This window comes from Aquarana catesbeiana, linkage group LG03 (assembly GCF_042186555.1).
Source record: "Aquarana catesbeiana isolate 2022-GZ linkage group LG03, ASM4218655v1, whole genome shotgun sequence".
Lineage (NCBI taxonomy): Eukaryota > Metazoa > Chordata > Amphibia > Anura > Ranidae > Aquarana > Aquarana catesbeiana.
Window position 1 is genome coordinate 733,832,054 of NC_133326.1, and position 25,090 is coordinate 733,857,143.

At 47.0% G+C, this 25,090-nt stretch overlaps 1 protein-coding gene across 1 annotated transcript in view; it reads right to left on the reverse strand.

The window, feature by feature from the left end:
• Positions 1-163: 163 nt before the first annotated feature.
• LOC141133845 (NACHT, LRR and PYD domains-containing protein 3-like) overlaps positions 164-25,090 on the reverse strand; it is a 158,647-nt gene continuing 133,720 nt past the window's right edge. The window contains exons 8-9 of the mRNA XM_073623422.1: positions 12,776-12,946; positions 164-9,248 (exon numbers count right to left, since the gene is read on the reverse strand). Of these exons, the coding sequence (XP_073479523.1) occupies positions 9,155-9,248; positions 12,776-12,946 (265 nt within the window). The 3' untranslated portion in view covers positions 164-9,154. The remainder of the gene's footprint in view (positions 9,249-12,775; positions 12,947-25,090) is intronic.

The following is a 25,090-nucleotide window of genomic DNA, read 5'->3' on the forward strand; positions in this document are numbered from 1 at the left end:
ACTAGTTCAGCGGACCTGCCTCTCTTTAACGTCTAATTTAAGACGGAGGACTTACAGTTTTGCCGTATGGTCATCGGTCACTGAGTTGATCTCGGGAACTTGGACTTCCGGCTCTTCGAATGACCAAATTGTTATGGAAATAAATCACCATCTCAGACCGTCCTCAGGAATCAAGATAATATTTATTGCATATGCAAGAGAAATTAATTGCATTACATGTTCATGCAGTCATTGTCATTTCTGTAGAGAATACTGTGGTACATGTTTTTTTATAGCCCCTGGACACCCCCCTTTCCTGTTTTAAAAATGCCCAGTCTTATGTATTTCATATTTATTCTGAACACATCAGGAAAGGTGGAAGTATCCGTTTAAAGACTTTCTTATCTACATTCACAATGGTTACAGGATACTGACTTGGAAAACTCCCCAAGCCAACACAAAAATACAGGATGTATTTAAATAATGCAAGTCTAAGCATCTTATCACTAAGCTAAATAATGCTGAGTCTAAGAATATTATCACTAATCTATATTATATCTAGGCATGATAAACAAAATGGCGTTTTTCATAACTGACATTTAAAGTATAATTTCTCTAACAGCATCTGAACAACAATCAGCGCATACCCCCTGTCAGGAGAACCGCCGATCGGCTCTACTTGCGTCTGTCAGACGTGAGTGAGGAAAAGCCGATCAACGGCTCTTCCTATTTACATCGTGATCATCTGTGGTTGGACACGGCTGAGCCTCTGCTGGACGCTCTTTACTGAGATCGGTGTAGCGGTGTGTCAGACTGACACACCGCACCACCGATCACCACGATGCGCGCCCCCACGGGCGCGCGCCGGCATGTTATCCTGCTGGACGTCATATGACACCCAGTCAGGATAACTGAACCACCGCTCGGTCTTCATTCTGCTATAGGCCGGGCAGGAAGTGGTTAAAAAAGATTGTTTTTAAAAAATATTTTTCATTGATGTCCCCCAGGGCAGTACCCGAGCACCCATACCCTCTTTATGGCCAATTACTTTCATATAAGCATTTAAAATGGGGGCATTTGATTTTTGCAGTTCGTGTCCCATAAACTTCAATGGGGTTTGCCGTTCGGGTCCAAACTTTTTGATGTTTGAAAGTTCTGATGTGAACCGAACAAGAGGGTGTTCAACCCATCACTAGTGACTACATGTAATACTCTGCAGTGGGATGGATGACACGTAATGCTCTGTAGTGGGATGGGTGACACATAATACTCTGCAGTGGGCTGGGTGACATGTAATGCTCTGCAGTGTGTTGGGTGACATGTAATGCTCTGCAGTGGGATGGGGGACATGTAATGCTCTGCAGTGGGATGGGTGATATGTATATGCTCTGCAGTGGGATGGGTGACATGTAATACCCTGCAGTGTGTTGGGTGACATGTAATGCTCTGCAGTGGGATGAGTGACACGTAATGCTCTGCAGTGGGATGGGTAAAACATAATGCTCTGCAGTGGGATGGGTGACACAATGCTCTGCAGTGTGTTGGGTGACATGTAATGCTCTGCAGTGGGATGGGTGACATGTAATGCTCTGCAGTGGGATGGGTGACACGTAATGCTCTGCAGTGGGATGGGTGACACATAATGCTCTGCAGTGGGATGGGTGACACATAATGCTCTGCAGTATGTTGGGTGACATGTAATGCTCTGCAGTGGGATGGGTGGCACGTAATGCTTTGCAGTGGGATGGGTGACACATAATACTCTGCAGTGGGATGGGTGACATGTAATGCTCTGCAGTGGGATGGGTGATATGTAATGCTCTGCAGTGGGATGGGTGACACATAATGCTCTGCAGTGGGATGGGTGACATGTTATACACTACAGTGTGTTGGGTGACATGTAATGCTCTGCAGTGGGATGGGTGACATGTAATGCTCTGCAGTGTGTTGGGTGACATGTAATGCTCTGCAGTGGGATGGGTGATATGTAATGCTCTGCAGTGGGATGGGTGACATGTAATACCCTGCAGTGTGTTGGGTGACATGTAATGCTCTGCAGTGGGATGGGTGACACGTAATGCTCTTCAGTGGGATGGGTAAAACATAATGCTCTGCAGTGGGATGGGTGACACATAATGCTCTGCAGTGTGTTGGGTGACATGTAATGCTCTGCAGTGGGATGGGTGACACGTAATGCTTTGCAGTGGGATGGGTGACACATATTGCTCTGCAGTGGGATGGGTGACATGTAATACCCTGCAGTGTGTTGGGTGACATGTAATGCTCTGCAGTGGGATGGGTGACACGTAATGCTCTGCAGTGGGATGGGTGACACATAATGCTCTGCAGTGTGTTGGGTGACATGTAATGCTCTGCAGTGGGATGGGTGACACGTAATACAATGCAGTGGGATGGGTGACACGTAATGCTTTGCAGTGGAATGGGTGACACATAATGCTCTGCAGTGGGATGGGTGACACGTAATGCTCTGCAGTGGGATGGGTGACACATAATACTCTGCAGTGGGCTGGGTGACATGTAGTGCTCTGCAGTGTGTTGGGTGACATGTAATGCTCTGCAGTGGGATTGGTGACATGTAATGCTCTTCAGTGGGATGGGTGATATGTAATGCTCTGCAGTGGGATGGGTGACACATAATGCTCTGCAGTGGGATGGGTGACATGTAATACCCTACAGTGTGTTGGGTGACATGTAATGCTCTGCAGTGGGATGGGTGACACGTAATGCTCTGCGGTGTGATGGGTGACACATAATGCTCTGCAGTGGGATGGGTGACACATAATGCTCTGCAGTGTGTTGGGTGACATGTAATGCTCTGCAGTGGTATGGGTGACACGTAATGCTCTGCAGTGGGATGGGTAACACATAATGCTCTGCAGTGGGCTGGGTGACATGTAGTGCTCTGCAGTGTGTTGGGTGACATGTAATGCTCTGCAGTGGGATTGGTGACATGTAATGCTCTGCAGTGGGATGGGTAACACATACTACTCTGCAGTGGGCTGGGTGACATGTAGTGCTCTGCAGTGTGTTGGGTGACATGTAATGCTCTGCAGTGGGATTGGTGACATGTAATGCTCTGCAGTGGGATGGGTGATATGTAATGCTCTGCAGTGGGATGGGTGACACATAATGCTCTGCGGTGGGATGGGTGACACATAATGCTCTGCAGTGGTATGGGTGACATGTAATGCTCTGCAGTGGGATAGGTGACACGTAATGCTCTGCGGTGTGATGGGTGACACATAATGCTCTGCAGTGGGATGGGTGACACATAATGCTCTGCACTGTGTTGGGTGACATGTAATGCTCTGCAGTGGTATGGGTGACATGTAATGCTCTGCAGTGGGATTGGTGATATGTAATGCTCTGCAGTGGGATGGGTGATATGTAATGCTCTGCAGTGGGATGGGTGACACATAGTGCTCTGCAGTGGGATGGGTGACATGTAATACCCTACAGTGTGTTGGGTGACATGTAATGCTCTGCAGTGGGATGGGTGACACGTAATGCTCTGTGGTGTGATGGGTGACACATAATGCTCTGCAGTGGTATGGGTGACACGTAATGCTCTGCAGTGGGATGGGTGACACATAATACTCTGCAGTGGGATGGGTGACATGTAATGCTCTGCAGTGGGATGGGTGACACGTAATACAATGCAGTGGGATGGGATACAAGCAGTGGCGGCCTGTCCATAGGGGGCGCCTGGGCGCTGCCCCCCCCTCCCTCCAGGCAGTCTAAAAAAAAAATGTCAAAAAACAAACTTTTTTTAAGCTGGCCCTTTAAAAAAAACACAAAAAGGTCCTTAAGTGCACTGTGTTCGTACGCCGGACACAGTGTGACGCCGGACACAGTGCACTTATGGTCAGTGCCACGTCTATGCAATCACGATATTGCATAAGTGGCGCTTCATTTGTGGGCGTTTAGCCCGCCTTGTGGCGCTTTCTGCAGCGCCGAGTAGCTTCCGCCCGGCACTAGTATTTATTACTATGGACGGGCGGTTTGATTGACATCTGAGTATGATGTCACTTCCTGTTTTTCTCTCCAATTGCGCCCAGGAGAGAGAAACAGAAAGTATGAGAACAATGGAGCTCTCCAGGAGACACTGCGGGAGAGGACAACACACAGCAAGGTAAGTAACCGGGGGAGGGGGGTTTGATGGTGACACACGCTGCAATCTGGTGACACATGCTGCAATCTGGTGACACATGCTGCAATCTGGTGACACGTGCTGCAATCTGGTGACATGCTGCAATCTGGTGACACATGCTGCAATCTGGTGACATGCTGCAATCTGATGACGCACGCTGTAATTTGGTGACGCACGCTGTAATTTGGTGACACACTGTAATGGGTGGCACATACTGCAATTTGGTGACACACGCTGCTGCAATTTGGTGACACACGCTGCAATTTGGGGACACACGCTGCAATTTGGTGACACACACTGCTGCAATTTGGTACACATGCTGCAATTTGGTGACATACGCTGCAATTTGGTGACACATGCTGCAATTTGGTGAGAGATGCTGCAATTTGGTGACACATGCTGCTGCAATTTGGTGACATATGCTGCTGCAATTTAGTAAAACATGCTGCTGCAATTTGGTGACACATGCTGCTGCAATTTGGTGACACATGCTGCAATTTGGTGACACATGCTGCTGCAATTTGGTGGTGACACATGCTCCTGCAATTTGGTGACACATGGTGCTGCAATTTGGTGGTGACACATGCTGCTGCATTTGGTGGGACAAAGGCTGCATTTTATGTGACACAGGCTGCATGTAAGGAGGGACTCCACTGGGGACACCTGATGGCCTCTGGTGGCAGGCGACGTGGCTAATGACATGCTCAGGGCTCCCACTGATTCTGCATTATGGCGGGTTGAATGATTTCAATGTAATAATAGAAATAATGCGCTTCAATCATCCTGACACTATAACAACCATGGTGCCGGGATGATTGAAGCGCTAACACCAGGTGTTTGGAATATCTTTATCTGCTGATTGTTAAACTTTCTAGAATACACATATTTCTTTTGTTGTGTAGGATCTGGGCCTGTTGTCCCTCCATCCCTCTCTCCCTCTTCCTCCATCCCTCATTCATCTCAGACACTAATCACACCACCTTAGAGCCACGCCCACTATTTTGCTAAAACCACGCCCATTTTCACCAAGTGGGAGGGGTCAAAAAGGAAGGGCGGGGCCTGGCATCCCCCTATCCTAAAACTTCACCAGCCACCACTGGTGACAAGTAATACTCTGCAGTGGGATGGGTGGCATGTAATGCTCTGCAGTGTGTTGGGTAACATATAATGCTCTGCAGTGGGATGGGTGACATGTAATACTCTGCAGAGGAATGGGTGACACGTAATGCTCTGCAGTGTGTTGGGTGACATGTAATGCTCTGCAGTGTGTTGGGTGACATGTAATGCTCTGCAGTGGGATGGGTGACATGTAATGCTCTGCAGTGTGTTGGGTGACATGTAATGCTCTGCAGTGTGTTGGGTGACACGTAATGCTCTGCAGTGTGTTGGGTGACATGTGATGCTCTGCTGTGGGATGGGTGACACATAATACTCTGCAGTGAGATTGGTGACATGTAATGTTCTGCAGTGGAATACGTGACATGTAATGCTCTGTAGTGTGTTGGGTGACATGCAATGCTCTGGAGTGGGATGGGTGATATGTAATGCTCTGCAGTGGGATGGGTGACATGTAATGCTCTGCAGTGGGATGGGTGACATGTAATGCTCTGCAGTGTGGGTGACACATAATGCTCTGCAGTGGGCTGGGTGACACGTAATGCTCTGCAGTGTCTTGGGTGACATGTAATGCCCTGCAGTCAGATGGGTGACATGTAATACTCTGCATTGGGATGGGTGACACGTAATGCTCTGCAGTGTGTTGGGTGACATGTAATGCTCTGCAGTGGGATGGGTGACACGTAATGTTCTGCAGTGGGAGGGGTGACATGTAATATTCTGCATTGGGATGGGTGACACAGAATGCTCTGCAGTGTGTTGGGTGACATGTAATGCTCTGCAGTGGGATGGGTGACACATAATGCTCTGCATTGGGATGGGTGACATGTAATGCTCTGCAGTGGGATGGGTGACACGTAATGCTCTGCAGTGGGATGGTTGATATGTAATGCTCTGCAGTGTGTTGGGTGACATGTAATGCTCTGCAGTGGGATGAGTGACATGTAATACGCTGTAGTGGGATGCGTGACACATAATGCTCTGCAGTGGGTTGCGTGACACATAATGCTCTGCAGTGGGTTGGGTGACACATAATGCTCTGCAGTGGGATGGGTGACACGTAAATGCTCAGCAGTGGGTTGAGTAAAACATAATACTCTGCAGTGGGATGGATGACACGTAATGCTCTGCAGTGGGATGGTTGATATGTAATGCTCTGCAGTGTGTTGGGTGACATGTAATGCTCTGCAGTGGGATGAGTGACATGTAATACGCTGTAGTGGGATGCGTGACACATAATGCTCTGCAGTGGGTTGCGTGACACATAATGCTCTGCAGTGGGTTGGGTGACACATAATGCTCTGCAGTGGGATGGGTGACACGTAAATGCTCAGCAGTGGGTTGAGTAAAACATAATACTCTGCAGTGGGATGGGTGACACGTAATGCTCTGCAGTGGGATGGGTGACACGTAATGCTCTGTAGTGGGATGGGTGACACATAATACTCTGCAGTGGGATGGGTGACACATAATGCTCTGCAGTACGATGGGTGACATGTAATGTTCTGCAGTAGGATGGGTGACATGTAATATGCTACAGGGAGATGGGTGCCCATAATGCACTGCAGTGGGATGGGTGACACGTAATGCTCTTTAGTGTGTTGGGTGACACATAATGCTCTGCAGTGGGATGGGTGACACGTAATGCTCTGCAGTGTCTTGGGTGACATGTAATGCCCTGCAGTCAGATGGGTGACATGTAATACTCTGCATTGGGATGGGTGACACGTAATGCTCTGCAGTGTGTTGGGTGACATGTAATGCTCTGCAGTGGGATGGGTGACACGTAATGTTCTGCAGTGGGAGGGGTGACATGTAATATTCTGCATTAAGATGGGTGACACAGAATGCTCTGCAGTGTGTTGGGTGACATGTAATGCTCTGCAGTGGGATGGGTGACACATAATGCTCTGCATTGGGATGGGTGACATGTAATGCTCTGCAGTGGGATGGGTGACACGTAATGCTCTGCAGTGGGATGGGTGACACGTAATGCTCTGCAGTGGGATGGTTGATATGTAATGCTCTGCAGTGTGTTGGGTGACATGTAATGCTCTGCAGTGGGATGAGTGACATGTAATACGCTGTAGTAGGATGCGTGACACATAATGCTCTGCAGTGGGTTGCGTGACACATAATGCTCTGCAGTGGGTTGGGTGACACATAATGCTCTGCAATGGGATGGGTGACACGTAAATGCTCAGCAGTGGGTTGAGTAAAACATAATACTCTGCAGTGGGATGGGTGACACGTAATGCTCTGCAGTGGGATGGGTGACACCTAATGCTCTGCAGTGGGATGGGTGACACGTAATGCTCTGTAGTGGGATGGGTGACACATAATACTCTGCAGTGGGATGGGTGACACATAATGCTCTGCAGTAGGATGGGTGACATGTAATGTTCTGCAGTAGGATGGGTGACATGTAATATGCTGCAGGGAGATGGGTGCCCATAATGCGCTGCAGTGGGATGGGTGACACGTAATGCTCTTTAGTGTGTTGGGTGACACATAATGCTCTGCAGTGGGATGGGTGACACGTAAGGCTCTGCAGTGGGATGGGTGACACGTAATGCTCCGCAGTGGGATGGGTGACATTTAATACTCTGCAGTGGGATGGGTGACATGTAATACTCTGCAGTGGGATGGGTGACACGTAATGCTCTGCAGTGGGATTGGTGACATGTAATGCTCTGCAGTGGGATGGGTGAAATTTAATACTCTGGAGTGGGATGGGTGACACGTAATGCTCTGCAGTGGGATGGGTGACACGTAATGCTCTGCAGTGATATGGGTAACACGTAATGCTCTGCAGTGGGATGGGTGACACGTAATGCTCTGCAGTGGGATGGGTGACACGTAATGCTCTGCAGTGGGATGGGTGACATGTAATGCTCTGTGGGGTGACACAGAATCTTCCTGGGGGTGACACAGAATCTTCCTGGAGGTGACACAGAATCTTCCTGGGGGGTTGACACAGAATCTTCCTGGGGTGACACAGAATCTTCCTGGGGGGTGACACAGAATCTTCCTGGGGGGGTGACACAGTCTTCCTGGGGGGGTGACACAGAATCTTCCTGGGGAGGTGACACAGAATCTTCCTGGGGAGGTGACACAGAATCTTCCTGGGGGTGACACAGAATCTTCCTGGGGGGTGACACAGAATCTTCCTGGGGAGTGACACAGAATCTTCCTGGGGGTGACACAGAATCTTCCTGGGGGGTGACACAGAATCTTCCTGGGGGAGTGACACAGAATATGAATGGGGGGTGACACAGAATCTGAATGGGGGTGACACACAATTCTGGGGGGTGATGGTTAAAATAAAACATTTTTTTCCAATAAAATTGAGTCAGTAAAATGTATTGTCAGTAAACTGACACAACAGCACAGTGTCTTGTATGAATAAAGTTTGTTGTAATGTTTGGTCCTTGTGCCGTTGTCAGAGAACATCATCCAGGAGCCAATCCACATGCAGCTCTGAAAGTGTGGGGGGCGCTGTCACTCATAGAGAGGAGGTGGGGCAGAGGCGGAGCTACAATCAGATGACAATGGAGGCGGAGCTGTAGTGGTGATGTGATGTGCGGTGCAGCCAGTGTGTCACCGCAGGCTTGTAGTACAATAGATGGGAGCGTGCATGCGCGGGTGCCCCTATCAGATCAGTGCTGTGAAGGGGGCACCGGTCACACAACAACCCAGGAAGTGGGCAATACTGAGCAGAAATGACGCCATTAAGAAGAGGAAAAGAACACAAAGATTACTATTACTGGAATTCTATATTTAAGGATCAGAAAGAGAAAATAAAAGCTGAGAGTTCATATGACTTTACTCTGATATCATTCCATTCCGGACATTCTCTTCATATCAGTATTAGAGGGGGAAGGGCTCCTACACATCTTCTTCTTCTTCTTCTTCTTCTTCTACTTCTTCTTCTTCTTCTTCTTCTTTTTTCTCTATAAATACTTTCAAGGCTTCTACAACCCTTCATAGAAGAAAAAAATGAGAGTGTTAGAGGAGGAAATGTTGCTGTGATGATGGAAAGGGCGAGAGGGGATCATACTGTGCTCTGTAAGAAATTATGGAAAAGTGAGGGGCCCTCACCATGGCAGGGGCCACACACTCATGTCCATCCAACCATTGGGATAGCAGACTGTATGACTGGTGTGCTGGGCTATCATGTGGACAGGATGAGAACACACATCTGATTGGCTCAGTTATACTGACACATTGGATGGACCTCGGGGGATGGGGGGTTATTTTTCTGTAAAGGTAAAACCTTGTGGAAGATTGTAGGACCTGACTAAGATTATTATTGGTGGATCTGATGTTCCCCATCCCCCATCTGTAATGATAAAACTTGGGATGAGGAATAAATTCTCCATCATCTGGGAAATCTGTGACTGGCACTGGAAATCTCAATCATCTCTCTCATTATCTGTAGAACTACAGAGACCTCCAATGGTTTCTACAGAAATTGTATAGAATGTTTGTCACCCGTCCTTCCATTTTCATTACAGTGCAGCCCGGGTGTCAGAAGACCTCACAACAACGTCCCATTCTCATCATCATCCAATGTTGTATACAGATAGGTCAGAGTTTGGTTTGTGGAGATAACGGAGCAAAGATCATCACAGCACCATAATGTCAGACAACAGTCAGCAATCCTGGAGGGAGAAGCAGGAAAGAGATGAAATGCTCTTCCAGGGAGGGGCAGAAGTAGACACATCCAATGAATAATCAGTGGGCGGGGTCTTAGAAGAAGAAATGTTCTTCCAGGGAGGGGCAGAAGTAGACACATCCAATGAATAATCAGTGGGCGGGGTCTTAGAAAATGAAATGTTCTTCCAGGGAGGGGCAGAAGTAGACAAATCCAATGACTAATCAGTGGGCGGGGTCTTGAAAATGAAATGTTCTTCCAGGGAGGGGTAGAAGTAGACACATCCAATGAGTAACACACAATGCTGGAGCGGTTTGCAAGCACGACGGGAAAAAAACTCCTGCCAGCAGCATCTTTGGAGCGGTGAAGGAGCAGTGTGTATACACCACTCCTTCACAGCTCCTGCCCATTGAAATCAATATCTATACCGCCGGCAAAGCGCCTCTGCAGAGGTGCTTTGTGGGGGGTTTTAACCCTTTCTCGGCCGCTAGCAGGGGGTAAACCACCCCCCGCTAGCGGCCGAATACCACTGCTAAAACTACGGTAAAGGGCGACTAAAAATAGCGGCGCTTTACCACCGACGCCTCCCCCGCCACAGTGTGAAAGGGGCCTTTAGTGTATCTGGTGACTTTTAATAATCAGACACTCACCTGTCCCACGGTCCAGCGATGTGGCCGCCCAGAGCCCCACTCCTCTCCTCTCCTCGGAGCCATCATAGGAATTGTGGTCACCCTTTCAGCACACATTGCGCATGCACAAGTCGTGCTGCACACTGCTATTGGCCAGGTAATCTTCATTTACAATTATCATCTTTTCTAAAGTAATTACCTTTTGCAGGAGATTTTTGTATTTCTAGATTTATAATCTTTGTAAATGTAGATAACATTCCTGCTTCCTGGAGGGGGAGGGGAGGTTTCCATAGCTAAGGGGCAGCAACTTCCTCTGACACTGCTGTTGCCATGGAAACCTGACCTACAACCTATTACATGGCTCGTGCTGCTCTGAGCATGTGCGAGATCTGGAGGTGCATGCTGGGTAACCATGGAATACAGGAAGAGATACAGTCTGGCTTCAGATCCCCACACATGAGATGGCGGCGGCCTGCTGGGACTTACAAAAGTAAGAAAACAATGCTGCAAAAATACAAAGCGGACCTTGGATTACAGCATACTTTTACTAGAATACATTAATCAAGAAGATTATAGGGGAGTTTTATCTAAAATGTAACATTTCTCCCGGAGCACCACTTTAAATATACAAGTGCCTTAAAAGTCCACCTTAGGGGTATTTATTTTGTTTCTAACAAGTTTTTGGATGTGGCACTACTGAGAGGAAATCCTCACCGACTCCATTTCTACAATTACCTGTATATAGTTGTTAGTTTTTTCTGCATAATGTGTATTAATACCAATTCATTATTCTGCAAAACATTGTTCCAGCACTGAGGTTGTGGTAGTAGCAGACATATATTGTATGTAGTATTTGCTTTGTATTATAATTTTTGTTGTGTAATTATTATTTGGAAGTATCAGGATCAGGTGGTTAGGTGGTTTGTTACATAGTTACACAGCCGTATAGTAACACTGGGGTTGTGGTAACACTTACCTCTGTCTGCAGGTAGGTTGTCTGTCTGTGTAATATAGAGCAGAGCTACACTAGTTTGTTATTTAGTGTGTAAAATATGTACAAAGATAAAGAATGACAGAAAATAGAACAAAGACAAAAGGACAGACACAGTCTGGCTGTGAGAATAAAACAGAAATAAAATTTTTCGGAGGATTATCCTGTGACAGGAACATGTCAGGAACTTCCGCTATTCACCGGTTAGACCGGCATCATGGGAATCACCCCGTCCATATCTCAGGATCCTCAATTTATGGATGTGGGCAGAGTTTATCCATCAGCCAATCAACCCTGGGTGGTGTTCCCTGCCCAGCCCACAAGCCGGTCCATTGTTCTGAAGGAACCAGAGCTAAATGAGCCATGAATGGTTCTGATGGATGAGGATTGGATTTCCAACACCGGCAGGTCAGTCTGATCCCAACAAGACCAATCAGTGCTTGTCTGGTGTGATCGGACTCCATAGAACCATTCTGGGGGTTTCTCCTGGATTCTATCCTCACTACACATACAATGTTATATGTACATGTATCCCAACATGTGTACAATCAGGAGGAATTATTTCCATCTCTCTACAACTAATATTTTATTTCGTAAGAGAGATAAAATAGATTCCTCTGATCTCTGATATAAATCAATGTCTGGCAGACAGTTCAGGGTCTTCTCACTGTATCGGCCTTGTCCCCTGCTGGGCTTGTAGATGAAATGACTAGGACTTCTCTTTGAGGCTCAGTGAGGTGACATTTTTATATCTACAAGGATGGGGGGATTTTATTGGCATCTAGGGGTAACTTCTGGTCTAGAGGCTTGCTCTGTCCTTCCAGATTCTAATTGAGGACCAACTGTCTATGATTGGTTACTGAATGAAGAGAATACGGAGTCCTGTGCACCTTCTGGCCCATTTAAGGTCCGAATTCAGCCCAAAATTCAGGCAGAAATCAGACCTGAAATGGTGAATGGAGCTGCACTGAACCCCCTGCTGTGAGCCGCTGTGACCTCCAGTGTGAACTTAGCCAAAGTCTGATCTCTGATAGTCAGTGGAGGGGGGAGGGGATCAAAGCCAATAACAGCGATTGACCTGGAGGACTATTATAGGAACTCCCAGTGTAACCGGCCATTCAGAAGTCTGTCTTTGTATAACTTTCATCTAGGTGACATGTCTGGATCCCTCACATAGAAGATTTATACCAGAATCCTGCAGAATATTATATCATTTATAGGATAATTCTCACTTCAGACTCTGCAGAGTACAGCCAGGATGTCTGAGCGTCTCACATAGAAGTTTTATTCCAGAGTCTTCCAGTTTATTATTTTTTAATTCCAGTGTGGTGAGGGATCGATTATTGATAAGAATGGATCGGAGATCATCCCAGCCGGAGGAAGTCACATCACATCTCTCCAACCTGCAGAGACAAATCCGGACACATGATATTATATTATAAGATGAATATGAGGAATTATTGCCATTTAGTGAAAAGTAACATAACATCACTTGAGCGGAATATCAGGATATACAGAATGTTATACAGAGGAAAGATCTTGTTATTAGGGAAGCTGATAAAGGTGAAGCTGTTGTAGTACTTATGTCTACACAGTATAAAGAGGGGGCGCTGTGACAGCTCAGTCACCCCCTTATGTACCCGGTTATTAAGCAGGACCTCACACAGTGTCTCATACAGGGGCTTCTGAAATTGATAGATAAAGGAAAGGATCTGGGGGGTTTATGAAATAAAACAGCAGAATTTCTGATGGTGGATACCCCAGTGATCCCAATTAGGGATGAGCTTCGAGTTCGAGTCGAACTCATGTTCGACTCGTACATCGGCTGTTCGCAAGTTCGCCGAACAGCGAACAATTTGGGGTGTTCGCGGCAAATTGGAATGCCGGGGAACACCCTTTAAAAGTCTATGGGAGAAATTAAAAGTGCTATTTTTAAAGGCTTATATTCATGGTATTATCATAAAAAGTTTTAAAAACGGCCCTTTGTTCGGGAGCAGTGATTTTAATAATGCTTAAAGTGAAACAATAAAAGTGTAATATCCTTTTAAATTTCATATCTGGGGGGTGTCTATAGTATGCCTGTAAAGGGGTGCATGTTTTCCGTGTTTAGAACAGTCAGACAGCAAAATTACATTTCAAAGGAAAAAAAGTCATTTAAACTACTCGTGGCTATTAATGAATTGCCGGTCCAACAATACACATAAAAGTTCATTGATAAAAACGGCATGGGAATTCCCCACAGGGGAACCCCGAACCAAAATGTAAAAAAAAAAAAATGACGTGGAGGGTCCCCCTAAATTCCATACCAGGCCCTTCAGGTCTGGTATGGATATTAAGGGGAACCCCGGCCAAAATTTTAAAAAAATGGCGTGGGGTTTCCCTCAAAATCTATACCAGACCCTTCAGGTCTGGTATGGATTTTAAGGGGAACCCCGCGCCAAAATAAAAAAAAAAAACGGCGTGGGGTCCCCCCCAAAAATCCATACCAGACCCTTATCCGAGCGCTCAACCTGGCAGGCCATAGGAAAAGAGGGGGGGCGAGAGAGCGCCCCCCCTCCTGAACTGTACCAGGCCACATGCCCTCAACATTGGGAGGGTGCTTTGGGGTAGCCCCCAAAACACCTTTTCCCCATGTTGATGAGGACAAGGGCCTCATCCCCACAACCCTTGGCCAGTGGTTGTGGGTGTCTGTGGACGGGGGGCTTATCAGAATCTGGAAGCCCCCTTTAACAAGGGGACCCCCAGATCCCGGCTCTCCCCCCTGTGTGAAATGGTAAGGGGGTACTTGTACCCCTACCATTTCACTAAAAAACTGTCAAAAATGTTAAAAATGACAAGAGACAGTTTTTGACAATTCCTTTATTTAAATACTTCTTTTTTCTTCTATCTTCTTTCTTCTATCTTCCTTCGGTTTTTTCCTCCATCTTCTTCTTCTTCTGGTTCTTCTGGTTCTTCCGGTGTTCTCGTCCGGCAACTTCCTCCGCGGCGTCGGTGTCTTCTTCCCTTCTTCTCCTCGGGCCACTCCGCATCCATGATGGCATGAAGGGAGGCTCCCGCTGTGTGGCGCTTCTCCTCCTCTGGCGGTTCTTAAATAACAGGGGGGCGGAACCACCGGTGACCCTGCCCCCTCTGACGCACAGGGACTTGACGGGGACTTCCCTGTGACATTCCCCGTGATGTCAGAAGGGGGCAGGGTTACGTAACATGTGACCCCCGCCCCCCTCTGACATCACGGGGAATGCCACAGGGAAGTCCCGTCAAGTCCCCGTGTGTCAGAGGGGGCAGGGTCACCGGGTGGCCCCGCGCCCCCGTTATTTAAGAACCGTCAGAAGAGGAGAAGCATCACACAGCGGGAGCCTCCCTCCATGCCATCATGGATGCAGAGCGGCCCGAGGGGAAGAAGGGAAGAAGACGATGGCGCCACAGAGGAAGATGCCAGATGAGAACACCGGAGGAAGAAACAGAAGAACCATAAGAAGATGGAGGAAGAAACCGAAGGAAGATAGAAGATAGAAGAAAGAATAAAGAAGATAGAAGAAAGAAGAAGCATTTAAATAAAGGAATTGTCAAAACTGTCTCTTGTCATTTTTAACATTTTTGACAGTTTTTTTGTGAAATGGTAGGGGTTCCCCCTTACCATTTCACACAGGGGGAGGGCCGGGATCTGGGGGTCCCCTTGTTAAAGGGGGTTTCCAGATTCCGATAAGCCCCCCGCCCACAGACCCCTACAACTACCGGCCAAGGGTTGTAGGGATGAGGCCCTTGTCCTCATCAACATGGGGACAAGGTGTTTTGGGGGGCTACCCCAAAGCACCCTCCCAATGTTGAGGGCATGTGGCCTGGTACGGTTTGGGAGGGGGGCGCTCTCTTGTCCCCCCCTCTTTTCCTGCGGTCTGCCAGGTTGCGTGCTTGGATTAGGGTCTGGGATGGATTTTTAGGGGGACCCCACTGTCACGAAGATCCTGCCAGTAACCGGCGTCCCAGGCGCACGGGAACCCGGCCACGGGTCCCATTGCGCATGCGCGCGCGTTCACGGGTGCGGTCACGCACGGGCACGCGCACTCCCGCTGGTGTCAGGCGGGCTATTTAAACCTGCCTGTCACACTCCATCCCTGCTGTCTGCTCTACAGCGTTCTGTGAGTGTTACCTGATCTGATCTGTGTTTCCTGTTATCTGACCCGGCTTCCTGTTTGACGATCCTGCTATCTGCCTGCACCAGACTCTCTTGGCTTGCCTGACCATCCCTCTGCATTACCCCTGGTACCTCTGCTGTCCGAACGTTACTGACCACCGGCTTGTTGACCCTCCGCTGTGTTTCATCAGCTTCCAGTCTGCTATTACCTGCTGTTGTTCCTGGTTCCAGTCCAGCTTCCAGTCTGCTATTACCTGCTGTTGTTCCTGGTTCCAGTCCAGCTTCCAGTCTGCTATTACCTGCTGTTGTTCCTGGTTCCAGTCCAGCGCTCCAGGCTACCTTCTGCTGTGTTCCAGTCCAGTGTTCCAGGCTATCTTCTGCTGTTGTTCCAGTCCAGTGTTCCAGTCTACTACCTGCTGTTGTTCCTGGTTCCAGTCCAGCGTTCCAGGCTACCTTCTGCTGTGTTCCAGCCCAGCGTTCCAGGCTACCTTCTGCTGTGTTCCAGCCCAGCGTTCCAGGCTATCTTCTGCTGTGTTCCAGTCCAGTGTTCCAGGCTATCTTCTGCTGTTGTTCCAGCCCAGCTTCCAGTCTGCTATTACCTGCTGTTGTTCCTGGTTCCAGTCCTGCATTCCAGTCTCTGTCCTCAGTCTACTCCTCAGACTACTGACTCCAGAGGGTGCCACCACTACTGGACTTTCAGCAACTGTTGATCCTGCCAGGCACCCATACCACTCTTCACTCCTGGCCCTCTGTCTCCATTCCAGGGGAACGGGAGTGGGAGCTGTAAGTGAGGTCTTTTCCTGCACTTCAGGCTCACAACCTACCAGGTACGTGACAGTAGCAGACAGCCATGTCTGAGCCTGAGCAGGGAACGTCTCCCATGGAGGAACTCTGTGCACACCTGGCAGGATTGACTGAAGCAGTCAAAAATCTGCAGCAAGGATACACCAGACTGGAGGAACGAGTGTTAACCCTGTCTAACCCCATTGGGGCCCAGGGAGCTTCCTCTGCTCCTGCTCCTTCAGTTGGGCCTTCCTCAATGGTGGTGATGCTCCCTCCGGAACCTAAGGTTCCCACACCTGAACGTTTCTTTGGAAATCGCCATAAGTTTAGAGCCTTCCGCAATTCCTGCAAACTATTTTTTGCTCTTCAGCCCCGTACCTTTTCCCTGGAGGCTACAAAGGTGGGCTACGTGATTTCTCTGCTCTCTGGTGACCCCCAAACCTGGGCCCATCGCCTCTTAGAGCAAAAGGACATATCTCTGACCAACCTCTCCACTTTCTTTGACGCACTAGGCCAGTTATATGATGACCCCCAGCTATCTGTAACTGCAGAAGCGGCTCTACACACCCTTCAACAAGGTCGCAGAGCAGCAGAGGATTATGTGGCTGAATTCAGGAAGTGGAGTGCGGATACTAACTGGAACGATGCGGCTCTCCGTTATCAATTTCGGTTGGGACTTTCTGATCCTCTGAAGGATGAACTGGCCAGGGTGGGTACACCACAGACTTTAAATGCTTTAATCGATCTAGCTATCCAGATCGATCGACGCCTACGAGAGCGCAGGTTGGAGAGAGCTATGGGGTCTTCTCGTCCAACTTGGGTTACCCCTAAGGTTCCACATCACCCATCATCAACACCACCTACCTCCACGCTTAACTTACCTGAGCCAATGCAACTGGGTGTCTTGCGACCTTCACTCACCCCAGAGGAACGACAACGTCGTCGTGCAAATAACTTGTGCCTGTATTGTGGGGAACCCAGGCACTACGTCAGGAACTGTCCTCTCAAACTCCGTAAGTGCTTATCCCTATCTACTGACTATGTGACATCTCTGGTTAAAAATACCACTCACCTTGCTCTTCCTCTTCTGCTACAGCTTCCAGGGAAGGATCTACAAATCACCGCCATTATTGATTCAGGAGCTTGCAGCTGTTTCATGGATTCTCGTTTTGCCATCCAACACCAAATACCCTTGTCACCTAAAGCCCATGGACTTTCTATCCATCTAGCTGATGGGACCGCTATCAAGTCTGGACCTGTCACCCAAGAGACTATGCCAATACCCGTTTTCATTTCCAACATGCATCAGGAACAGCTGCGCCTGGACATTATCGCTTCACCCCTGTTCCCCATAATACTTGGCATGCCATGGTTACAGGCCCATAATCCGGACATAAATTGGATCACGGGTGAGGTGACCTTTCCCTCTCCTTACTGCCAACAGTTTTGCAGAACCCAGAACATCCAGGAGAACTCTACTCTGCTATGCCTAGATACAGATCCTAGTCTGCTTCAATCCATTCCTTCCGCCTATCATGATTTCCTGGACGTATTTAGTAAACAGAGGGCAGAGGTGTTACCCCCTCACCGGGCCTATGACTGTCCCATTGAGTTACTTCCTGGTGCTGAAATTCCTTTTGGAAGAATATTTCCCCTGACTGAGGTGGAGCAAGGGGCATTGAAGGAATACATTGATGAAAACCTCAAAAGAGGCTTCATTCATCCATCCACGTCCCCCGCAGGTGCAGGCATCTTCTTCGTGCAGAAAAATGATAAAACCCTCAGGCCGTGTGTTGATTACCGCAAACTAAACAAGATTACTGTGAAGAATCGGTATCCTCTCCCCTTAGTACCAGAGTTGTTTCAGAGACTGGGGACGGCTACCATATTCACCAAACTTGATCTCCGTGGGGCCTACAATTTAGTTCGTATCAGGGATGGAGACGAATGGAAGACCGCTTTTCGTACCCATTATGGGCATTTTGAGTACCTCGTGATGCCTTTCGGCCTGTGTAATGCCCCTGCCACATTTCAATACTTTATTAATGATGTGTTACGTGACTTTCTAGACCTGTTTGTCATCGTCTATTTAGACGACATATTGATTTTCTCTTGTTCCCTTGAATCCCATCGCAGGCACGTCAGAAGTGTATTGGGCCGACTTCGACAACACGGTCTATATGCAAAGGCTGAAAAATGTGAATTCGAACAGGAAAGTATTCCATTTTTAGGGTTGGTCATCTCCAGTAAGGGCATTAAAATGGACCCCCAGAAGGTCACGGCTGTTCTAGATTGGCCAGTCCCGACTGATAAGAAAGGAATCCAGCGATTCGTTGGATTCGCTAATTTTTACCGCAAATTTATTAAGGGGTTCTCAGCTATCATTGCACCCATCACACAGCTCACCAAACAGGGTACACGCTTCCATTGGTCGGCCGAGGCTCAAAAGGCTTTTGAGACTCTCAAGGGCCTTTTTACCTCCGCCTCTGTACTGAAGCATCCAGATTCCTCTCTGCCATTTATTCTAGAAGTGGATGCATCTGAAATTGCTGTAGGAGCAGTATTATCCCAAAGACAGGGAACCAAAGCCCTGCTGCATCCTGTGGCTTTCTTTTCTCGTAAATTATCCATGGCAGAGAGAAATTATGATGTAGGTGACAGAGAGTTGTTGGCAATCAAGTCAGCATTGGAGGAGTGGCGCTATCTGTTGGAGGGTGCCGCTCATCCAGTTCTAATCTTTACAGATCATAAGAACCTGGAGTATTTGAGGTCTGCAAAGAGGTTGAAACCGCGTCAGGCCAGGTGGGCTCTCTTTTTCTCCAGGTTCTCCTTCCATGTCACTTACCGTCCTGGCTCCAAGAATACCAAACCTGACGCCCTGTCTAGGATGTTCCACAAACCTCAAGAGAGTTCCCCTCCAGACACCATTTTGTCTCCAGGGAACTTTCTTCTACTTCAGGGAAACCTGCTTTCCCAGATTAAACAGGCCTCCGCAGAAATAGAATCTTCCATTAAGACAGAACTCCAGGTTAAGGATGGGTTATTGTGGCATGAGAATAGGATCTTTATACCTGAAACACTACGAGTTCCAGTACTAGAGCTCTGTCACGATCATGCGCTGGCTGGGCATTTTGGTGTGGCTAAGACCACTGATTTGGTTCAGCGCACCTTCTGGTGGCCTCAGCTGCGCAAAGATTGTAAGGAGTTTGTAGAGTCCTGTACCACCTGCCTTAGGAACAAAGGGCACAAAACAAAAGCATGGGGTCTACTAAAACCCTTGCCTGTCCCAGATAGACCCTGGAAAATGCTCTCAATAGATTTTATTGTAGAACTACCCCCGGCCGGGGGCTTCACTTCAATCTTTGTCATAGTGGACCGGTTGTCGAAGATGGCGCACTTTGTCCCAATGAAGGGTACCCCTTCAGCTACAGAAACAGCACAAGCATTCATTAAAGAGGTCGTCAGGCTCCATGGGGTACCAGTTAACATCGTTTCAGATCGAGGGGTACAATTTACCTCTCGATTCTGGAGGGCTTTGTGTAAAACCTTGGACATTGAACTCTCATTTTCATCGGCTTATCACCCCCAGACTAATGGGCAAACAGAAAGAACAAACCAGACCCTTGAACAATATTTGCGCTGTTTTTCTTCCTTTGCCCAAGATAATTGGATTGCTGTTTTACCATTGGCCGAATTCGCTTATAACAATTCTATTCATTCTGCTATCAAGCAAACTCCGTTTTTTGCGAATTATGGTTTCCACCCCTCATTTTTACCAAACTCTCTTCCAGAATGCACAGTACCCGCAGTCCAGGAGAAATTGGATTTCTTTACCTCTAACAACCAAGTTCTACAGGACACCATGACCAGAACCCAGGAGTACAACAAAGCAACCTTCGATAAAAAGAGGCGAGGTGAGCTCTTACTTGCACCTGGGGATCAGGTATGGTTGTCCACCATAAAACTCAGGTTGGCCTGTCCTTCCAAGAAATTGGGTCCCAAATTTCTTGGACCATTCCCTGTTAAACGGAGAATTAATGAAGTTGCATATGAACTTGAACTCCCGGATTCACTAAAGGTACATCCAGTTTTTCACGTGTCCTTGCTTAAACCATCTATTACTAACCCATTTCCAGGTCGAAGTACGGATCCTCCTGATCCAATCCTAGTAGATGGGGAAGAGGAATTCGAGGTGGAGGCTATCATGGACCACAGGAAAAGAGGTAACCAAAACCAATTCTTAATAAAGTGGAAGGGGTTTGGCCCAGAGGAGAATTCTTGGGAACCAGAGGATAATATTCATGCTGAAGACCTGTTACAAGCCTTTAAAACAGCTCATCCAGAGAAATTTTTTCAAAGGGGCATCCGGAGGCTGCCCCTTGGGGGGGGGGCAATGTCACGAAGATCCTGCCAGTAACCGGCGTCCCAGGCGCACGGGAACCCGGCCACGGGTCCCATTGCGCATGCGCGCGCGTTCACGGGTGCGGTCACGCACGGGCACGCGCACTCCCGCTGGTGTCAGGCGGGCTATTTAAACCTGCCTGTCACACTCCATCCCTGCTGTCTGCTCTACAGCGTTCTGTGAGTGTTACCTGATCTGATCTGTGTTTCCTGTTATCTGACCCGGCTTCCTGTTTGACGATCCTGCTATCTGCCTGCACCAGACTCTCTTGGCTTGCCTGACCATCCCTCTGCATTACCCCTGGTACCTCTGCTGTCCGAACGTTACTGACCACCGGCTTGTTGACCCTCCTCTGTGTTTCATCAGCTTCCAGTCTGCTATTACCTGCTGTTGTTCCTGGTTCCAGTCCAGCTTCCAGTCTGCTATTACCTGCTGTTGTTCCTGGTTCCAGTCCAGCTTCCAGTCTGCTATTACCTGCTGTTGTTCCTGGTTCCAGTCCAGCGCTCCAGGCTACCTTCTGCTGTGTTCCAGTCCAGTGTTCCAGGCTATCTTCTGCTGTTGTTCCAGTCCAGTGTTCCAGTCTACTACCTGCTGTTGTTCCTGGTTCCAGTCCAGCGTTCCAGGCTACCTTCTGCTGTGTTCCAGCCCAGCGTTCCAGGCTACCTTCTGCTGTGTTCCAGCCCAGCGTTCCAGGCTATCTTCTGCTGTTGTTCCAGTCCAGCTTCCAGTCTGCTATTACCTGCTGTTGTTCCTGGTTCCAGTCCTGCATTCCAGTCTCTGTCCTCAGTCTACTCCTCAGACTACTGACTCCAGAGGGTGCCACCACTACTGGACTTTCAGCAACTGTTGATCCTGCCAGGCACCCATACCACTCTTCACTCCTGGCCCTCTGTCTCCATTCCAGGGGAACGGGAGTGGGAGCTGTAAGGGAGGTCTTTTCCTGCACTTCAGGCTCACAACCTACCAGGTACGTGACACCCACGCAATTTTTTTTTAATTTTGGCGCGGGGTTCCCCTTAAAATCCTTACCAGACCTGGTATAGATTTTGAGGAGGACCCCAAGCCATTTTTTTTTAATTTTGGCCGGGGTTCCCCTTAATATCCATACCAGACCTGAAGGGCCTGGTATGGAATTTAGGGGGACCCCCATGTCATTTTTTTTTTTAATTTTGGTTTGGGGTTCCCCTGTGGGGAATTCCCATGCCGTTTTTATTAATGAACTTTTATGTGTCGGACCGGCAATTCATTAATAGCCGCGAGTAGTGTCAAATGACTTTTTTTCCTTTGAAATGTCATTTTGCTGTCAGACTGTTCTAAAAACGGGAAACATGCGCCCCTTTATAGGCATACTATAGACACCCCCAGGTACGAAATTTAAAGGAATATTACACTTTTATTGTTTCACTTTAAGCATTATTAAAATCACTGCTCCCGAAAAAACGGCTGTTTTTAAAACTTTTTTTTGCATTGATCCATGTGCCCTGGGGCAGGACCCAGGTCCCCAAACACTTTTTATGACAATAACTTGCATATAAGCCTTTAAAATTAGCACTTTTGATTATTCATGTTTGTGTCCCATAGACTTTAACGGTGTACGCATGTTCAAACACATTTTTTGCCTGTTTGCAAGTCCTGGTGCGAATCGAACAGGGGGGTGTTTGGCTCATCCCTTTATGGGAGTCCTTATCTAATTTTTTTGCATGAATACCCCTATCTGCACTGGAAATTGGTGAGAGAAGGAAGTATAGATGGGTGTTTTACCCCTGGAGATTCCTTCTACACCCCATCTGATCCAGATGAGAGATATCCTTGGGTGATCCATAGAAGTTGGATATTGGATGTCAATGCTGGAAACACCATCTGGGCACTAAGGCTGTCCTACATGCTAGATACCCCTGTAGGGGTGATTGGAGCTGGAGAGTGGGGACCCAAGAGGGGGAGCACCAAAAGTCACCTGGATTTTTCCTGTGGTTATAGTCACAATAGGAAGTCACCAAGCATCTAAGGATTATAAAAGACTCTTGTTTTGTTGGTCTTTGAAGGAGTTTGGATGTTACAACTTGGACTTGGCCTATCTATTTATATCTCACATCTATTTTTCACATATATTGGGACTTTTTGTTTTTTTGGGTTTATTTTGAATATTTGTATATGTTTTTGAGTATCACTCTTTCTGGATATAGTTACTTGTATTTATCACTGCCATTATGACTTATGGTTAGTGTATTACACTTCTGTTACATGCTTTTTCTATTATATTAGTAGTGGTATATATTACCACAGTAGCACATTTCATTACATAGGTGATTTAGGCTTGTCGCCTTTTTACTGCATAGCGATTCTAGCGATTGAGGCTTGTCGCTGATCACTGTTTAGTAGTGGTTACTATTTTTTATCACATTCATTAGTTGCACATTTTTATCTCTTCACTACATAGGCGTTTTAGGCTTGTCGCCTTTTTACTGCATAGCAATTCTAGCGATTTAGGCTTTTTTTTTTTTTTTAATCCTATATTTTATTTTTCCCAGAAACAGAAAAAAAAATTATACATATAAACATATAAACAAATGACATTATTGCTGCTTGTGTATTACAAAATATAACTTAACACATATCGATTCAATTTTCAGTAGATATATATGACTTATTATCAAGCAGACCAAACAAATAAAAAAAGGAAAGAAAAAAAAAAAACCTGAGATTTCCCTCCTCTCTCTTATATATCTGCTCTACATTCACATATACATATGTACACACATACACACACACACACATATATACAAATATATATATATATATACAAATAAATATTTATATATATATATATATATATATATATATATATATATATATATATATATATATATATATATATACACACACACGTACATATTTTCCCTCTCCTCTTCCCCCTGCTTGCTTCACACATGCTATTTACCAAGGAGAATGATAAGGAGAGGAAGAGGACAGGAAAAAAGAGAGAGAGAAAAAGGAAAGGGAAAAAAAGGGAGACTTTTCTACAAGGTTATTTAAAGTTCTCTCACTCTCTCTTCCCCCCCTAAGACCCCATCCGCTCCCCCTCTCCAAGCGCACATCCATATTCCCTGGTACATACCAAAAGAGACCATGGATTCCATCTTTTATTACATTTCTCCTCCTTACCCTGCATAATTGCAATGCCTTTTTCTATGGCATATATATCAGCTATTTTTTTAAACCATAGCGAGATCAAGGGAGGTGACTCTTGCTTCCAAATGACCTGGATACAGGCCTTTGCCGCATTCAAAAAATGGGCAACCAGAGAGTTCCGATATCTGCGCTTTGAGAGGTCAGAAAGATGGAGAAGATATCTCACTGGGTCATCTTACAGTATCTCACACTTTAGACCAGAATTTCACTAACTTCTGACATGACCAAAAGATATGGAGCATGTTACCCTCTAACTCTCCACACCGCCAGCATGTATTCATCCTCTCTGGATACATTTTTTGTAATAGTGATGGAACTTTGTACCACCTTGTTAGAATTTTATAACATAACTCTTGGTATTTGCTTGCTGTTGAGGAGTAGTGGGCAAAATATAAAATATAGCTCCGTTGCTCCTTAGAGAATGTAATATCTAGATCTCTTTCCCATTTCAAAAGGAATCTTGGAAGAAGGTCTCCAGGGGATATATTAGTATTTTATATATCTTAGATACCCCATGTACAGAGGGCTTTTCTAGCAAACATAAATTTTCCAGAGGCGTATTTAAATGATCTGATCTCTCCCCCCTGTTAAGGGAAGTTAGGAAATTAGTAAGCTGTTGCATCCGCCATGGATCCAGTGGCGGACAAAACAGCGACTGCATTTCCAACCCGGTCTTCAGCCTTGATGCTTCAAGAAAGTCCCCTAATCCAAATTTACCATGTCGCATAATTTGTTTGAAACGACTATCTGTAGTTCCCAGTGATCTTAGCTGTAGCCATGGCAGGCATCGGAGTGGAATCTCCGTACATGATTGTTCAATCACTACCCAGATTTTGTGTCCTTCATCTCTACACCAGGCAAGTACCCTGGCAAGGTGTGTTGCTTTATAGTATCTTATTGGATTTGGAAAAGCCATGCCCCCCCTCCAGGTTTTTGACATAGCCAATAAATTGAAGGATAGATGAAGATGCATTTTTGCCCATATAAATCTAATAAAAGCACTATGTAATGATTTCAGAAAGGACTCTGGGATAGCTATTG